The sequence below is a fragment of the Lynx canadensis genome, chromosome B2 (genome assembly GCF_007474595.2).
Source record: "Lynx canadensis isolate LIC74 chromosome B2, mLynCan4.pri.v2, whole genome shotgun sequence".
Taxonomy (NCBI): domain Eukaryota; kingdom Metazoa; phylum Chordata; class Mammalia; order Carnivora; family Felidae; genus Lynx; species Lynx canadensis.
In genome coordinates this window covers 91,162,964-91,178,984 of record NC_044307.1, presented here as the reverse complement: position 1 = coordinate 91,178,984, position 16,021 = coordinate 91,162,964, and the positions used below count along the sequence as shown (strand labels likewise).

The 16,021-nt window shown below is 35.9% G+C and overlaps 1 protein-coding gene and 1 non-coding gene across 2 annotated transcripts in view; both read left to right on the top strand.

Moving 5' to 3' along the window:
- ASCC3 (activating signal cointegrator 1 complex subunit 3) overlaps positions 1–16,021 on the top strand; it is a 362,261-nt gene that overhangs the window by 326,279 nt on the left and 19,961 nt on the right. Inside the window, 1 exon segment of the mRNA XM_030317096.1 lies at positions 2,433–2,657. Within this exon segment, the coding sequence (XP_030172956.1) occupies positions 2,433–2,657 (225 nt within the window).
- Positions 2,866–2,973, top strand: LOC115515072. The gene has a single exon (XR_003969139.1). It is a non-coding gene; the product is annotated as a U6 spliceosomal RNA (small nuclear RNA).

Genomic DNA, 16,021 nt, shown 5'->3' with positions numbered 1-16,021 from the left:
TAATAATAAAAATTTTAAAAAAGAAGAAAAACAGAGTTATCTGGCATAGTTCAAACTGGTTCCTTTCTCCCCCCCCTGCTGGAAACTCAAGTGGATTTTTCTCTCATCTTTACCATGGGTATCTGGTCAAGCTCCTGGAGGTAAATGTCACAATATTTTTGAGGACCCCTGTAAGACTAGATCCTCCTAGAGTTTTTAGCTCTGAGTTGTCCACACTGATCCTCCAATAATTCATCAATTACAGCTCAGGTTTTCTTACTTCACCACTGGTGAGTCTATGTTTCTGTTAGGCATGACTCCCTGCATTTTCCTGTGTCTCCAGTTTTGGGGGCAACAATTCGTCCCATGTCCTCCCCTCTCTTATGGATCCAAGAAAAGCTGTTGATCTTTCAATCTGTTCAACTTTTTACTTGTTCTTAGGACAAAATGGTGGCTTTTAAGCTCCTTACATGTGAAACTGGAAACTTAATTTCAAATCATTTTATTTTAGTCTAATTTATTATTTTTTAAGAATTTTATTATTTTTTTATATAATTTATTGTCAAATTGGTTTCCATACAACACCCAGTGCTCATCCCAACAGGTGCCCTCCTCAATGCCCATCACCCACTTTCCCCTCTCCCCCACCGCCCATCAGCCCTCAGTTTGTTCTCAGTATTTAAGACCCTCTTATGGTTTGCTTCCTTCCCTCTCTGTAACTTTTTTTTTTCTTTTTCCCCCTTGCCCTCCCCGGGCTTCTGTTAAGTTTCTCAGGATCCACATATGAGTGAAAACATGTGGTATCTGTCTTTCTCTGTATGGCTTATTTCACTTAGCATCACACTATCCAGTTCCATCCACGTTGCTACAAAGGGCCATATTTCATTCTTTCTCATTGCCATTCTTTCTCATTGCCATGTAGTACTCCATTGTGTATATAAACCACAATTTCTTTTTTTTTTTTAATTTTTTTTCAACGTTTTTATTTATTTTTGGGACAGAAAGAGACAGAGCATGAACGGGGGAGGGGCAGAGAGAGAGGGAGACACAGAATCGGAAACAGGCTCCAGGCTCCGAGCCATCAGCCCAGAGCCTGACGCGGGGCTCGAACTCACGGACCGCGACATCGTGACCTGGCTGAAGTCGGACGCTTAACCGACTGCACCACCCAGGCGCCCCTAAACCACAATTTCTTTATCCATTCATCAGTTGATGGACATTTAGGTTCTTTCCATAATTTGGCTATTGTTGAAAGTGCTGCTATAAACATTGGGGTACAAGTGCCCCTATGCATCAGCACTCCTGTATCCCTTGGATAAATTCCTAGCAGTGCTATTGCCGGGTCATAGGGTAGATCTATTTTTAATTTTTTGAGGAACCTCCACACTATTTTCCAGAGCAGCTGCACCAATTTGCATTCCTACCAACAGTGCAAGAGGGTTCCCGTTTCTCCACATCCTCGCCAGCATCTATAGTCTCCTGATGTGTCCATTTTAGCCACTCTGAGTGGTGTGAGGTGATATCTGAGTGTGGTTTTGATTTGTATTTCCCTGATGAGGAGCGACGTTGAGCATCTTTTCATGTGCCTGTTGGCCATCCGGATGTCTTCTTTAGAGAAGTGTCCATTCATGTTTTCTGCCCATTTCTTCACTGGATTACTTGTTTTTTGGGTGTGGAGTTTGGTGAGTTCTTCATAGATTTTCGATACTAGCCCTTTATCCAATATGTCATTTGCAAATATCTTTTCCCATTCTGCCAGTTGCCTTTTAGTTTTGTTGATTGTTTCCTAATCTAATTTATTATAATAAATATAAGTTGATGATTCTGCTCTTCATCCTTTTCTTACCTAACCAATCTTACCCCATTCCCCTTTTCCCAGCCCTGACTTATTTCTTCCACTCATCCTATAGATCTTAACTTAAATGTCATTGCTTCCAAGAGACTTTCCCTGACTCTCTAAAATAGTCAGATCCCCAAGCCATGTCCCTTCAGCACTCTGTACTTACCATATCATAACATTCATTATACTTTGTAGAACTTGTTTTTTTTTTCCCTGAGGAACTCTCAGCTTCTGGTTTACTCCTGTGGCCCCAGTGTCAAGCATACTTTGTGATGCCCAGCAGGTCTTTTTGTTGATTGCATAAATATGAAGAGCTTTCATGCATTTCAGATATATTGTACATTACTAACTTGTGCCTACATGTTAATAATGGTATTAAACAAAGCAAAATTCTAAGGGGCATGATTGGTTACCTTATCATTTTTCTAAACCATGTTTTAAATGTCAATAGTTAAGCTAAGAAGTACATTAATTATTATACTTCTGGTTCAACACATTTCTCTCTCTCTCTCTCTCTCTCTCTCTCTATATATATATATATATATATATATGTATATGTATATACATATACATGTACATTACATATACACGTATATGTATTTTTTTTTTCCAGGATGCAGAAGAATACACAGATTTGCCAGTAAGACACAATGAAGATCATATGAATAGCGAACTGGCAAAATGTCTTCCTTTTGAATCAAATCCTCATTCATATGATAGCCCTCACACCAAAGCACATCTCCTACTACAGGCACATCTCAGCAGAACCATGCTGCCCTGCCCAGATTATGACACTGATACCAAAACAGTCTTGGACCAAGCACTCAGAGTATGTCAGGTATGAGAGTCTAATACCTAAATTTTCTTCCATCATTTGTTTTTTTTTTTCCTGTTTTAGGATAAAATATACTTGCATTTAAAATATTTTATCATAGCATTGTTGAGAAAAACCAGGTAAATCAAGAATTTTCAAAGGAAAAAGCAAGTGTAAATGCAAAAAGATGACAATTTCAGTCATCTGTTGGATGAAATTGAAAGTTGGACTAGTGCTTGCTTCAGCAGCACACATACTAAAATTGGAACAACACAGAGAAGATCAGCATGGCCCCTGCACAAAGGATGACATTCAAATTCGTGAAGCGTTCCACACTGGGGGAAAAAAAAAAAGAAAGTAAAAACTAAATGCCAGGTACTTTTCTCGGTACTGAATGAACAAGCAGAAGACTACCTGCTATTACGGATTTCACTTGAGATGGAAAAGACAATTAAAAATATAAGTCAAGAGGTGATAACTGCTATTTTTTTAAAAAAGTAATGAAATATAATAAGGAAAATATAGACAAAGATGGAAGGTTCCATTTTGCACTTTCTTGCTTACAAGGTGACATTAAAGAAAGAATTAAAAGCAGACAGTGAGCCATAGGAGGATTTGAGGGGTATATTCCAAAAACTATAAAAAGCTAGTGCCAACTCTCTCATGTAAGAACTTGGTATAGTCAAACAAAAGTCACAGAGACCATTGTAAAAAAGGTGAAAAGGGGCATCAGAAATAAAGTCAAAACACAGTAGATGTGGACATTATAGAGAAAATGGGGGTAGGTCAAGGCAGGGAGTGTGTAAACCATTAAGAATTTTGGACTTTCTTGGGGCGCCTGGGTGGCTCAGTCGGGTAAGCGTCCGACTTTGACTCAGGTCACGATCTCACGGTCCGTGAGTTCGAGCCCCGCGTCGGGCTCTGGGCTGATGGCTCAGAGCCTGGAGCCTGCTTCTGATTCTGTGTCTCCCTCTCTCTCTGCCCCTCCCCCGTTCATGCTCTGTCTCTCTCTGTCCCAAAAATAAATAAACGTTAAAAGAATTTAAAAAAAAAAAAAAAAAGAATTTTGGACTTTCCTCTGAGAGGGAAGCTGCTAGAACAGTGGTTTACTAGTGGTTGTGTTAGTTATATCTATGAATACTTACCATAGTAATTAAAACTGAAAAATTTTCAAATATTATGTTATTTAAAAATAACAATAACAACCCCATTATATGTTAACATATAAATAACATGATTTTTCAGGAAAAGTATTTTTCAAGACAATAAAGAAAATTAGTGAAATGTGTAATTAATTACATTTTTGCAAATATCTTTAATGTCTAGCTTAATAGAAGTCAGCTAGATTCACATATCTTTTTGTAATTAGTCTATTAAAATATGTTTTATGAAAAAAAAAAAAGTCATGAAATCTATGAAGAAAAAGCCAGCCTCACAGAGATACATAGTTCAAAAAAGGGAAGAGTATTTCTATAGCCTTTTCAGGTAATTGTGAATATTCTTTTTTGAAAGTACCTGAAAACTTGACCTGTGGTATTTCTTGAAGGTTAGTTGCAGTGTAGATTCTGAAACCCTATCAATGAACTTTTCATACCTTGAATGCTTTAAGGGTAGGCCTGAAATGATGGTGGCTGGACCTGATTGGTGTGTGTGAGATTGGCAAGAATATGTTGGTTCCTGTATTTTTTTTTCCAGAACTAACAGAATATGCTAATGAACTAGAAAAGGGTTTTGGGGGGGCACCTGGGTGGCTTAGTTGGTTGAGTATCAGACTCTTGATCTCCACTCAGGTCATGATCTCACGGTTCCTGAGTTAGAGCCCCCACTGGGCTGCACACTGAGCATGAAGCCTACTTGAGATTCTTCTCTCTCTGCCCCTCTCCACCACTCGTGCTCTCTCTCTCTGTCTCTCACTCTCTGTAAAATAAAATATTTTTTTAGTTAAGAAAATGAAAAGTTTTTTTTTTTTTCCCATAAAATGAGAAGCCAAAAATGATTCCAAGGCTTTTCTCCTGAGCAACTGGAAGCATGAAGCTGCCACTTACTGGAAGTAATTGGAAGAGGAGCAGGGTGGGGGGAGCACTCCTAAGCGATTGAGACTATGAGAGATTTGATTTTCCTCACTATACCTTTTTTGCACATTTCTGTAATGAAAAACAATTTTTTTTTAATTTTCAAAAAACTGAAGGTGTTTTTAAGATAGAGTAAATGAGTCTGTGAACATGGAGTTTACTTACAAAATTAAAGACTTGAAATTACTTAAGAATCTTTCCAGTTATGGAATGCTGCAAAATATTACAATTCCATTAGTAAATTCTACATGTATGTAAAATATCTGCATCTGTGTGTGACAAGAGGCCTGAAGAGAAGATCTAGAATAGTGTCCACCAAAAGGTTAACAGTAACCATCTCTGTAGCAGGATTGTGGGTGATTTTCAAGTTCTTCTTTATGCTTTTCTAAACTATTTGAATGTTTTAAATTTAGCTTCTAACATTGTTATTATCATAAAAATTATATTATTTAAAAGAATAGGAATATTTCATTAAATAGAGTAAGCACAAACTTTCAGGAAGTAGGGAACTAAAGGTATAATTAACACACAAAATTTTTTTACATCCTTTTATAACCACCATATGGTTTACCTCTCTGATTTGCCACTCGATTTGTCATACTTTATTTAAGTTTATTTACTTATTTTTAGAGACAGAGAGAGAGAGAGTGCACGTAAGTGGGAAAGGGACAGAGAGGGAGAGGAAGAAGGAGAGAATCCCAAGAAGGCTCTGTACTGTCAGCACAGAGCCTGACACAGGGCTCGAACCACAAACCATGAGATCATGACCTGAGTGGAAGTCAAGAGTCAGACACTTAACTGACTGAGCCATGCAAGCACCCCTGTCACACTTTATAAACAAAGTTAAAGTTTCTAAACTTTAGATACTCATTTGTGAGTGGCCCTGGATACTCATTTGTGTTTCCTGTAACTGGTTTTTCCCCCTTCAAATATTGACCTGTTAATGAATCCAGGGGTTAGCAAGGGTTAGAGAGAAGTTATAAGAGGAATTAAATTTTGATGCTTGCAAGGATACTTATAGATGTACGTTTTATGTCATGTGTAAAAATTATATGATTATACTAATTTTTTATACTTTCTTTTTCACCACTTAGTCATTATGATCCAAAGACTATATAGTAATAGAAATTAGCAATTTCCAGAGAAGTCTATTTCTAAATTTGCTATAAGGGAAAAGGATTGCATCAGATACTTTTATTCTCTATTAGATATTTCTACATACCATTTCTTGGGATGATATTTATATTTCTTGAATATGTTTGATCCTTGTGAATAGGATCTAAAGAGAAATAGTTTTCTTTTTAATTATAAAAGCAATACACTTCATTGTAAAAAATTTGGAAAAACAACATTAAAATTAGTCATTCACAGTAAATATTTCTTCATCCTCACAAATATGAGGCTCTTATTGTTAATGGATTTTAAATTTTTTTAATTAAAAACATTTAAATTTTTTTATTTTGAAACAATTTCAGACTTAGAAAAAATTGATAAAAATAGTAAAATGAAATTTCTGTGTATCTTTTGCCCAACATCCCCTAATTTAACATCTTGCTTCAGTTCTAATCTAGTCTATTAGCTTGTCTGCAGACCTCATTCAGATTTTGTCTATTTGAATTTTATCTCACTAATGCCCTTTCTCTAGACCAAGATCCAATCTGAGATCCCTCATTGCATTTCATTTTTTTAAGTTTTTATTTTAATTCCAGTTTGTGAACATGAAGCGTTATATTAGTTTTAGATGTACGATACAGTTATTCAGCATTCCATATGTCACCTGGTGTTCATCATGACAAGTGCACTTCTTAATCCCCATCACCTATTTCACCCAACCTCCACCCATATACCCTCCCCCCACCTACCTCCCCTCTGTTAACCATCAGTTTGTTCTCTGTAGTTAAGAATCTGTTTCTTGTTTTGTCTCTTTCTCTCTTTCTCTTTTTTTCCCCTTTGGACAATTGTTTCTTAAATTCCACATAACTATGAGTGAAATCATATGGTATTTGTCTTTCTCTTACTTATTTTGCTCAGCATTATATTCTGTAACTCCATCTATGTCATTACAAATGGCAAGATTTCATTCTTCTAATGGCTAAATAATATTCTGTTCGTGTGTGTGTGTGTGTGTGTGTGTGTTCATTCTTTGGGTAAATACTCAAAAGTGCAATTGCTAGATCATAGGTTAGTTCTATTTTTAACTTTCTGAGGACCCTCCATACCATTTACCACAGTGGCTACATCAGTTTGCGTTCCCACCAACAGTGCTAGAGGGTTTCTTTTTCTCCACATCCTCGCCAACACGTTTCTTGTGTTATTGCTTTTAGCCATTCTAACAGGTGTAAGGCAATAACACATTGTAGTTTTAATTTGCACTTCCCTAATGATGAGTGATGATGAGCATCTTTTCATGTGTTTGTTGGCCATCTCTATGTTTTCTTTGGAAAAATGTCTGTTCATGTCTTCTGCCCATTTCTAATTGGATTAGTTCTTTTGACGGTATTGATTTGCATAAGTTCTTCATATATTTTGGATACTAGTCCTTTATCAGATATGTCATTTGCAAATATCTTCTCCCATTCCATAGATTGCCTTTCAGTTTTGTTGATTGTTTCCTTCACTGTGCAGAAGCTTTTTATTTTGATTTGGTCCCAATAGTATATTTTTACTTTTGTTTTCCTTGCCTTGGGGAACCAATGTAGAAAAAATTACTATGGCCAATGTCAGAGAAGTTACTGCCTGTGCTCTCCTCTAAGACTTTTATGGTTTCACGTCTCATATTTAGGTCTTTAATTCACTTTGAATTTATTTTTGTGTATGGTTTAAGAAAGTGGTCCAGTTTCATTCCTTTGCATATTGTCCTCCATTTTTCCTAGCACCATTTGTTGAAGATACTGTCTTTTTCCCATTGGACATTCTTTCCTGCTTTGTTGAAGAAACCCACATTGCATTTAGTAATCAGATCTCCTCAGTCCCCTTGAATTTCATGATATTGGCCATCTTTGAAGAATGTGTGTGTGTGTGTGTGTGTGTGTGTGTGTGTGTGTGTACATATATATATATATATATATATATAGAGAGAGAGAGAGAGAGAGAGAGAGAGAGAGAGAGAGAGATGTGTGTGTGTTTATTTTTATTTGTATATGTATTTAGCAAGAATACCACAAAAGTGATGTCTTGCACCCTCACTATATCATATATGATAGGCTTATGACATTGATGTTCTCATTACCAGTGAAATTAATTTGTACAATTGAGGTGGTATCTGCCAGGCTTCTCCACGATAGTTACTTCTTTTTTTTTTTTATAATTAGTAGGTATTTTGTGGGCAGATATTTTGAGATTTGAGATTATGCAATATCCAGTTTCCTATCATACTTTCCTACATTATTTTTAGCATCTATTGGTTAATTTTGCCTGAAGCAATTATTACTATTCTGATTTTCTATTTCCATTTTTCCCAGAATTCTGCTGGAATGAAGAACTTTTTCTTCTCCACTTATTTATTTATTTTATCCATCTGTTTATTTATATAAGTATAAACTCATGAGTGTTTGTTTTATTCTGTTGGGTAAAATCCATTGCTTTCATTATTTATTTTGCTACACAGATACATCTCAGCAACAACCACTGGGCATCTCACACTTGGCTCTGGTATCTCTCTGACATGCCCACATTATGTTTTTAACATAACTTGCAGCCTTCCCTCTTCTACTTTCCCTGTCTCAGCCTTGGAATTAGCGACTTTTCCAAAGAGCCTGGTTCTTTTTATTAGAGAATAATTTAGAGACTAAAATCTTGATCTTTGCTGACTCCATCACCACCTGGGTATTTTGCCTCTAGGCCCTCTCTTTGGGCAAAGCTAGGAGATACGAGTATGCGTACTCAGGCGTATATCCATTTGTATATCTGCTTATCTCTGTATATATGTATGTGAAAATATTTGTATTTATAAACCCATGAGTTCATTCTAATACCTACAATTCCAATCTAATACCAAAAGGTTCATTTTACTCTTCTTTTTTTTAATATGAAATATATTGTCAAATTGGTTTCCATACAACACCCAGTGCTCCTCCCAACAGGTGCCCTCCTTAATGCCCATCACCCACCCTCTCCTCCCTCCCACTCCCCAACAGCCCTCAGTTTTTTCTCATTTTACTCTTCTTTTTAAACTCCATCCCCCTGCGAGAAACCTGGTTCTCATTAATCAAAACATATTTACTATTTCCTCAATTCTACCATATTCCTAATGTCATTTTAGGATTACTAACCCTTTTTCCTACAAAAATCAAATTTACTAGCTCGGGTGCAATAGTTGTGTATTGTTCTTTTTTGTCCCTGGAAGCTCAGAAGCTCTTTTTCTTTCTACACCTCTCACTTTTTTCTTTTGCATATTTTATCATGTTATTTTATAAACTATCTTAACTTAATAATTTATAACATTAAATATTTTTAACACTAAATGTTTTTCCCAACATAATTTTTTTTTTATTTTTTTTAACATTTATTTATTTTTGAGACAGAGAGAGACAGAGCATGAACAGGGGAGGGGCAGAGAGAGAGGGAGACACAGAATCCGAAACAGGCTCCAGGCTCTGAGCTGTCAGCACAGAGCCCGACGCGGGGCTCGAACTCACGGACCGTGAGATCATGACCTGAGCTGAAGTCGGACGCCCAACCGACCAAGCCACCCAGGCGCCCCACCCAACATAATTTCTAATGACTGCACTATATTCCTTCATATGAAGGTCATAGTTTATTTAATGAGTCCCTTATAGCCAGACATTGTGGTGGGATTTTCTTTATTAGAAATTACAAGTATTAGTTATGATCATCTTGAATGTTGAGTTGGCTAATCAGAAGCCACATGGTAAAAACAAATCTTTGTTGTAAAGAGATGGCAACCAGCCATCCTAAATCCTCTGATTCCTGCAATTTCTTGTAAGATTGTGATAGAAGTAAACAAGTCAGGAAAAGGAAAGAATATTACAGTTGCCAATGGAAATTTGGGGGTGAAAATCAAGAGTTGGTAAAATTTTATGTGGTGGCTGATTGACAGTTTTATTATTGTACCCTATTTTTCTCATTTGATTACATGGATATTGTTGGCCTTAGAAAGCATTGGTTCACACAGTTTTCCAAGCTGCAGCCCTGCTGGCTGATTGAAAATTATACTCCTGCCCCCATGGGACATCAGCATGACCTTGTGGTCTATGCGTGGGACTCAATGCCACCAGCTCTTACCATAAATCCAGCTCTGCTCTAGTTTTAGTATAAGGTGTTAGGCAAGTCACTTAACCCCTCGTTTTTGAATAAGAATAACACCTTACAAAAATAGGGCATTAGTTAATGTTTATAAATTAAACAATTTAAGGACTCAAGGAAGTAGGTCTATTTTAGTACCCTTATTCATAGTAGCTCTCTTATTTCCTTGCTTTATCATAGTCATTTAACTCCAAAGTTAATATTTTTTAAAGTTTATTCATTTTGAGAAAGAGATGGTGTGCAATTGGGGGAGGGGCAGAGAGGGAGAGCGAGAATCCCAAGCAGCCTCTGCACTGTCAGTGCACCACCACAAGCCCGAGGTGGGGCTCAAACCAATGAACCGTAACTGAGCCAAAGTCAAATGCTTACCTGACTGAACTACCCGGTGCCCCTAAATATTTTTTTTTAAGTTTATTTCTTTATTTTGAGAGCAAGAGCACACACACACAAGGAGGGGAGGAGCAGAGAGGGGGAGAGAGAGAATCCAAGCAGGCTCAAACTCATGATCTGAGCTGAAATCAATAGTAAAATGCTTGACCAACTGAGCCACCTGGGTGCCCCTATAGAAACATACCTTTTAGGGGCGCCTGGGTGGCTCGGTCGGTTAAGCGTCCGACTTCGGCTCAGGTCATGGTCTCGCGGTTTGTGGGTTCGAGCCCCACGTCGGGCTCTGTGCTGACTGCTCAGAGCCTGCAGCCTGTTTCAGATTCTGTGTCTCCCTCTCTCTCTGCCCCTCCCCTGTTCATGCTCTGTCTCTCTCTGTCTCAAAAATAAATAAAAGTTAAAAAAAATTTTTTTTTAAAAATAAAAAAAAAAGAAACATACCTTTTATATAAGCCATCATTTAGATTATGAAAACTCTGTAGTCTTGACAAAAGAAAAACATAGTTATGTAGTTGTATTTCCCTGCTTGAAGTCAGAATGTACCATACAGCCTACCTTTCCTTCTTATACCCATTTGAAATTATGTATCAAGGTCATTTGTGCCATTCTTTTGCTTTGAGGTGTTTTTGTAATGGCTCCTTTTAATATGTTAGTGTTACTAGTATTTCCATTCTATCCCACTGAATAAAAATAAAGGTAAAAATTACTGTGCATACCTCACTTTTTAAAATCTTCTTAAAATGTTCTAATTTGTAAATTGAGTAATTACAGAATTGATTATTCCTACCATTCACCTTTGAAATCCTCTTCTTGATCATGGTACTTGTAATATATATTTAAAATGTAGTAAGTAATATGACATACTTTCTGTGCTGGTTGCACCAAAGGAAAACTTTATGTTTTCAGCTTTTGTGAGAATATTACAAATAAGAAGTATCAAAAATTAAACTGACATGCCTAAATTTTCCAAATTTGACAGCAAAGCCAGAACTACTGATGTCTTGATTAGCTCTCTGCTGTTTGTTTGGGTTTTTGTCTTGTTTTGTTTGGTTTGTTTTTTATCAAGACACAAAGAAATTGATGTTCATAGAAGTTAAATAACTATGTTACAGGTGATTTGTCAAGGCGGTCCATGCTGAAACCAGTGGAAATTCCAGGACTTTAAATCCTGATCGAATATCTCTGATCTTTTCTAAAAAGTGCTATAAGTCTTTACATTAAAGTCATCTTCAATTTTACTTAAAAATAGAATATTTAAAGTCATCTTCACTTAAATGAAAACTAAATACAATATTGAGCCAAATAGCATAAGAGTACAGGTTTATATCTTAGTCACTCCCACTACTTCCTGGATGGTATTTATAGCAAAACTTCCTAGGAATTGAATATTTTCAGGTGTTTCATGGAAAAAGGGAAACCCGGGCTAGAGGAGCCAACTCAGTGAGCTGAGAACCAGAGGACTACGTGTTTCAAAGTGTGACTGTGCTGTCAGTTTGCTGGGTTATTTGGAACGTTTAAGATGTTGCTGGTGGGAGGGAGGGGAGGGTGGGTGAGGGGAATTGAGGAGGGCACCTGTTGGGATGAGCACTGGGTGTTGTATGAAAACCAATTTGACAATAAATTTCATATTAAAAAAAAAAAAAAGATGTGGTAGACGACAGATTGACCTGTCAGCTAAGGCTGCTGCAGGCTAAATTTAAGAGACCAAAATCTCTCTGTGTATTTTAATATTTATTTTAAAGGACTTTAACATCAGTGCCTTTAAAGACTGTAAGATTCTGTTATGAAAGAACACACACACACACAAAATATGACTGTAGGTTGATTAGAAAGGTATATGGAGACATTTGCTTCCATATTTAAATGGCAATTAATGTATGTAAATACCAAATTCTACCAGAATTATTTGGAGAATTGCACACTATCCCTGCACCCCACACCAAAAAATCCAGTGTATAATGATGGCCCATAGGCAGACCATCTTTAACAATGAAGTGATAACTTTTCTTTGTCCTAGGCTCTATTCTACTTGCTTCGCATTGGATTTGTCGCAATAGTCCAATGAAGTAGTACAGTTATCCTCATTTTACACATGAAAACTAAGTAGTTTTCTCAAAATCACATCAAAAAGAAAAAGTTTTTAGCATAGTTTGGTTATTTGCAATAAAGGTATATCTCACCATTTCCCTTTGTCCTGTAAGGATGGATGTAAAATTGTACTCATGATCTAGTCAGAATTTCTTTTAAAATATGAGAATTTCACAGCAATTTCTACTGTTTTTAAACTAAGAATTTCCACTAGATCATGAATAATATTTTTAATTAATTGTTCCCTTTATACTAAAATCACCTTCTTTTATTTACTTAGTTCCCTTTCAGTGGTCTATAGTTCCTTTAACCAGTTCTAAGAGCAAGTTGTTAATATGGTTGATATTTGTAATTGCTGTATTATATCACATCACTCCACAGTTTCCAGTAGATATGCTGTTTGCCTTTTTTATATAACTGCTTATGCTATTTCTCAAGTTTTTTATATCATTCTAGATAGACCAGTGAATTAACCATTTACTTCCCCACATTCTTTCTGAAAACCACAAAAATTGGAAACAATGGAGGAAAGACAGATTGCTGATATAACCATCAAGGGAAGGAGAAATGCCATCATAATTACAAAATAACCCAATAAAATAAATAAATAAATAAATACGTATATATGTATGTATATATATGTATGTGTGTATATATATATAAAATACAATGTATTACATCTACATATGTATACATATGGACAAAAAGTACATATAATATATTAGTATGCATATATTTTAAATATACATGTTTTATGCATACTAGAAGAAGCTATGCATAAGTGTACTATTAAAACACATATACACATATCTTATGTTTCTCTTTCATTCTTCAGTGCTGCTTAGGTTAGGTTCTTGGCTTCTTTCACTGGTTAATCACAACTAACAACTAATGGAGCTCCCCTAAAGGCAGACTTTGTCCATCACACTGATTCTTTTTGAAAAGCTTCAAACTTCTAGTAGCAATAAGCAATCTCAGAGATTCCTTGCCTCAAGATACAGAACTACCAATTCCCCCAAAATAGCAGACATCTCCCCTTTACTATCGAGGAATAGTGGAAAGTTCTGTGTTCTGCATACCAAGCAAGGCACATGTTTATATAGATCGAATTCATGTTTTGTTGCCCTCATGGAGGTAGGCAAAGGTAAACAAGAGGGCCTGCTTTGGTAATAATCTAGGGATTCAGTACCTAAAAGGTATACTCTGGCAGGTAAGGTGTAAATTCTTGCATCTGACCTTTTTAAAATATTTGTTTATTTATTTGAGAGAGAGAGAGGTAGAGATAGAGGCAGAGAGTGAATCCCAAGCAGGCTCCATGCCGTCAGCGCAGAGCCCTGTGCAGGACTTGATCTCACGAACCGTGAGATCATGACGTGAGCCTAAATCAAGGGTTAGACACTTAACCAGCTGAGTCACCCCAGTGCCCTTGCATCTAACTTTAATAAAAGAGCTGTGATTTCACATTATTTTCCTTAATGCCCAGGTCTTTTTGAACTACTGTTTCCAGCCTTTCTTCTCTTGCACACAGAAAGTAATATGTAGCTCATCTGCCACACAAATTAATGTTAACATGCTTTTGTTCTTTTGGGTCTTATTAGTACCAAAGCAGGGAGAATTTTTTCCTTAATTGTGGGATAACTGACATGCAATATTATGTTAGTTTCAGGTGTGCAGCACAGTTATTTGACATGTGTATACGTTGCAAAATGATCACCACTGTAGTCTAGTTACCATCTAACATGCTTTAATAGGCTTTATCAATTGTCATGAATGGTGCTAGCCATAAATAAAGGGGAGGAAATCTATGAATTGAATAGATGTATATACTTTTCTCCTTTCAGAAAACCTTCTTCAGTTTGCAAAAACAAATCCCTGAAAGTTTATTGGTGAAATTGTTCTTTAACCCAAACTTCAAACAATAATTTGACATCTTTATCTCTCTATAAACCATTTCCAATAAACTTAAAGTGTATTACATCTCATATCAATTTTATCTTCTTTATAACCCACAGCTATTCTGAAAACACATTGAATTTTCAATCTATTTTTTAAAAGATTTTAATTGATAAGCTTAAGATATGTATGTATGTACATATTCAAGTCTGAAAACTGGAAAGAATAGGATAAGGGAAACAAAAGATGATACAATGATATGAGTATTTTTCATTGACTTTATTTTTTTTAGAGTACATTATCTATTTAAATTCAATTTAGTTAACATACAGTATAGTATTGGTTTCAGGGTAGAACCAGTGATTTATCACTTACATACAACACTTGGTGCTCATGCCAACAGGTGCCCCCCTTAATGCCCATTACCCATTTAGCCCATCCCCCCACCCACCTCTCCTCCAACAACCCTCAGCTTGTTCTCTGTATTTAAGAGTCTCTTATGATTTGCCTCCCTGTTTTTATCTTATTTTTCCTTCCCTTCCTCTATGTTCATCTGTTTTGTTTCTTAAATTCCACATATGAGTGATTTAATTTTTTAACTGAGAAATACTATGACTATAGCTGGCTCTGTATTTCCATTAACAAATGATTTCCATTTGTAGTAGATTAAAAAGCATGAAAACACTGTATGACGCCAGGAGATAGAACTGCCATGAAGCAAGACTAACGTAACCTTTGAGGAGTATTTACCTATGGGTGCACTAAGCACATGCTTAGTGGGTTGTCAATGTATTGAAGAATGTCAGTGTCAATGAAGAGAACAAGTTTTAGAATTGTAGAGTCAAATACAGTTAGCAGTAGAAATAGGCCAGGTATTGCTAAGCTTAACAAAAGAAGTACTTGGTCAAATCGCTAATCCAATACTTGTAAGAAATGTTTTGATATAGTAAATGATAGATAAAAGCTTCTGTATATTCTTAGAATCCTTTCACACTTTTAAATGCTTATAATTAGACCAAATGAAAAGATTATCTTTAAATGGGTAGTACAGCACAATAGACTTCAGAAAGCTTCTTCAAATCATTTTAAGAAAAAGATGGGTGGATTATAAATAAATAATTTTTAGACTTCCAAAATTGGATTATACATATTTAGAGATCTATAATCTGAAGAGTTTAAAAAAAAATAAATATTTAATTGCTGCAACTCAAATTTTTAAAGGATCCTAAAATGAAAATTACACTACTGAGTTTTAAATATATCTGTTTTATGGATATTTTAAGGAATATTAATACTCTGAGCATACATTTGGAGGATTTTGCATCATCCAAGATAGGCTGGAACCTTATCAATAACTATTTATAACATCACTGACTGTTAAGGTAACTTGGATATAGTTCTTGGCATGTAGTGTATTTCAATATATTATGATGAATGGAATGAATAAATATTTCTCTTTTTCCTTTCAAGTTATTTACTAGGAGAGGATTGAAAAGGGAGATTTATTATGTGTGGATTCTCACAATGTTTTTGAGATTATCTGCCAAATCTGAATTGTCTACCAACAAATGTAGTCTGTTTATTGTAAACATTAGTGTGACCTTATCAAATTCATGGAAACAGGGAAGTCTAATTCAGGCTGCTTTCCTGGCAAGACTGCCAGGAGCTCATATCTTGCCATGGAAG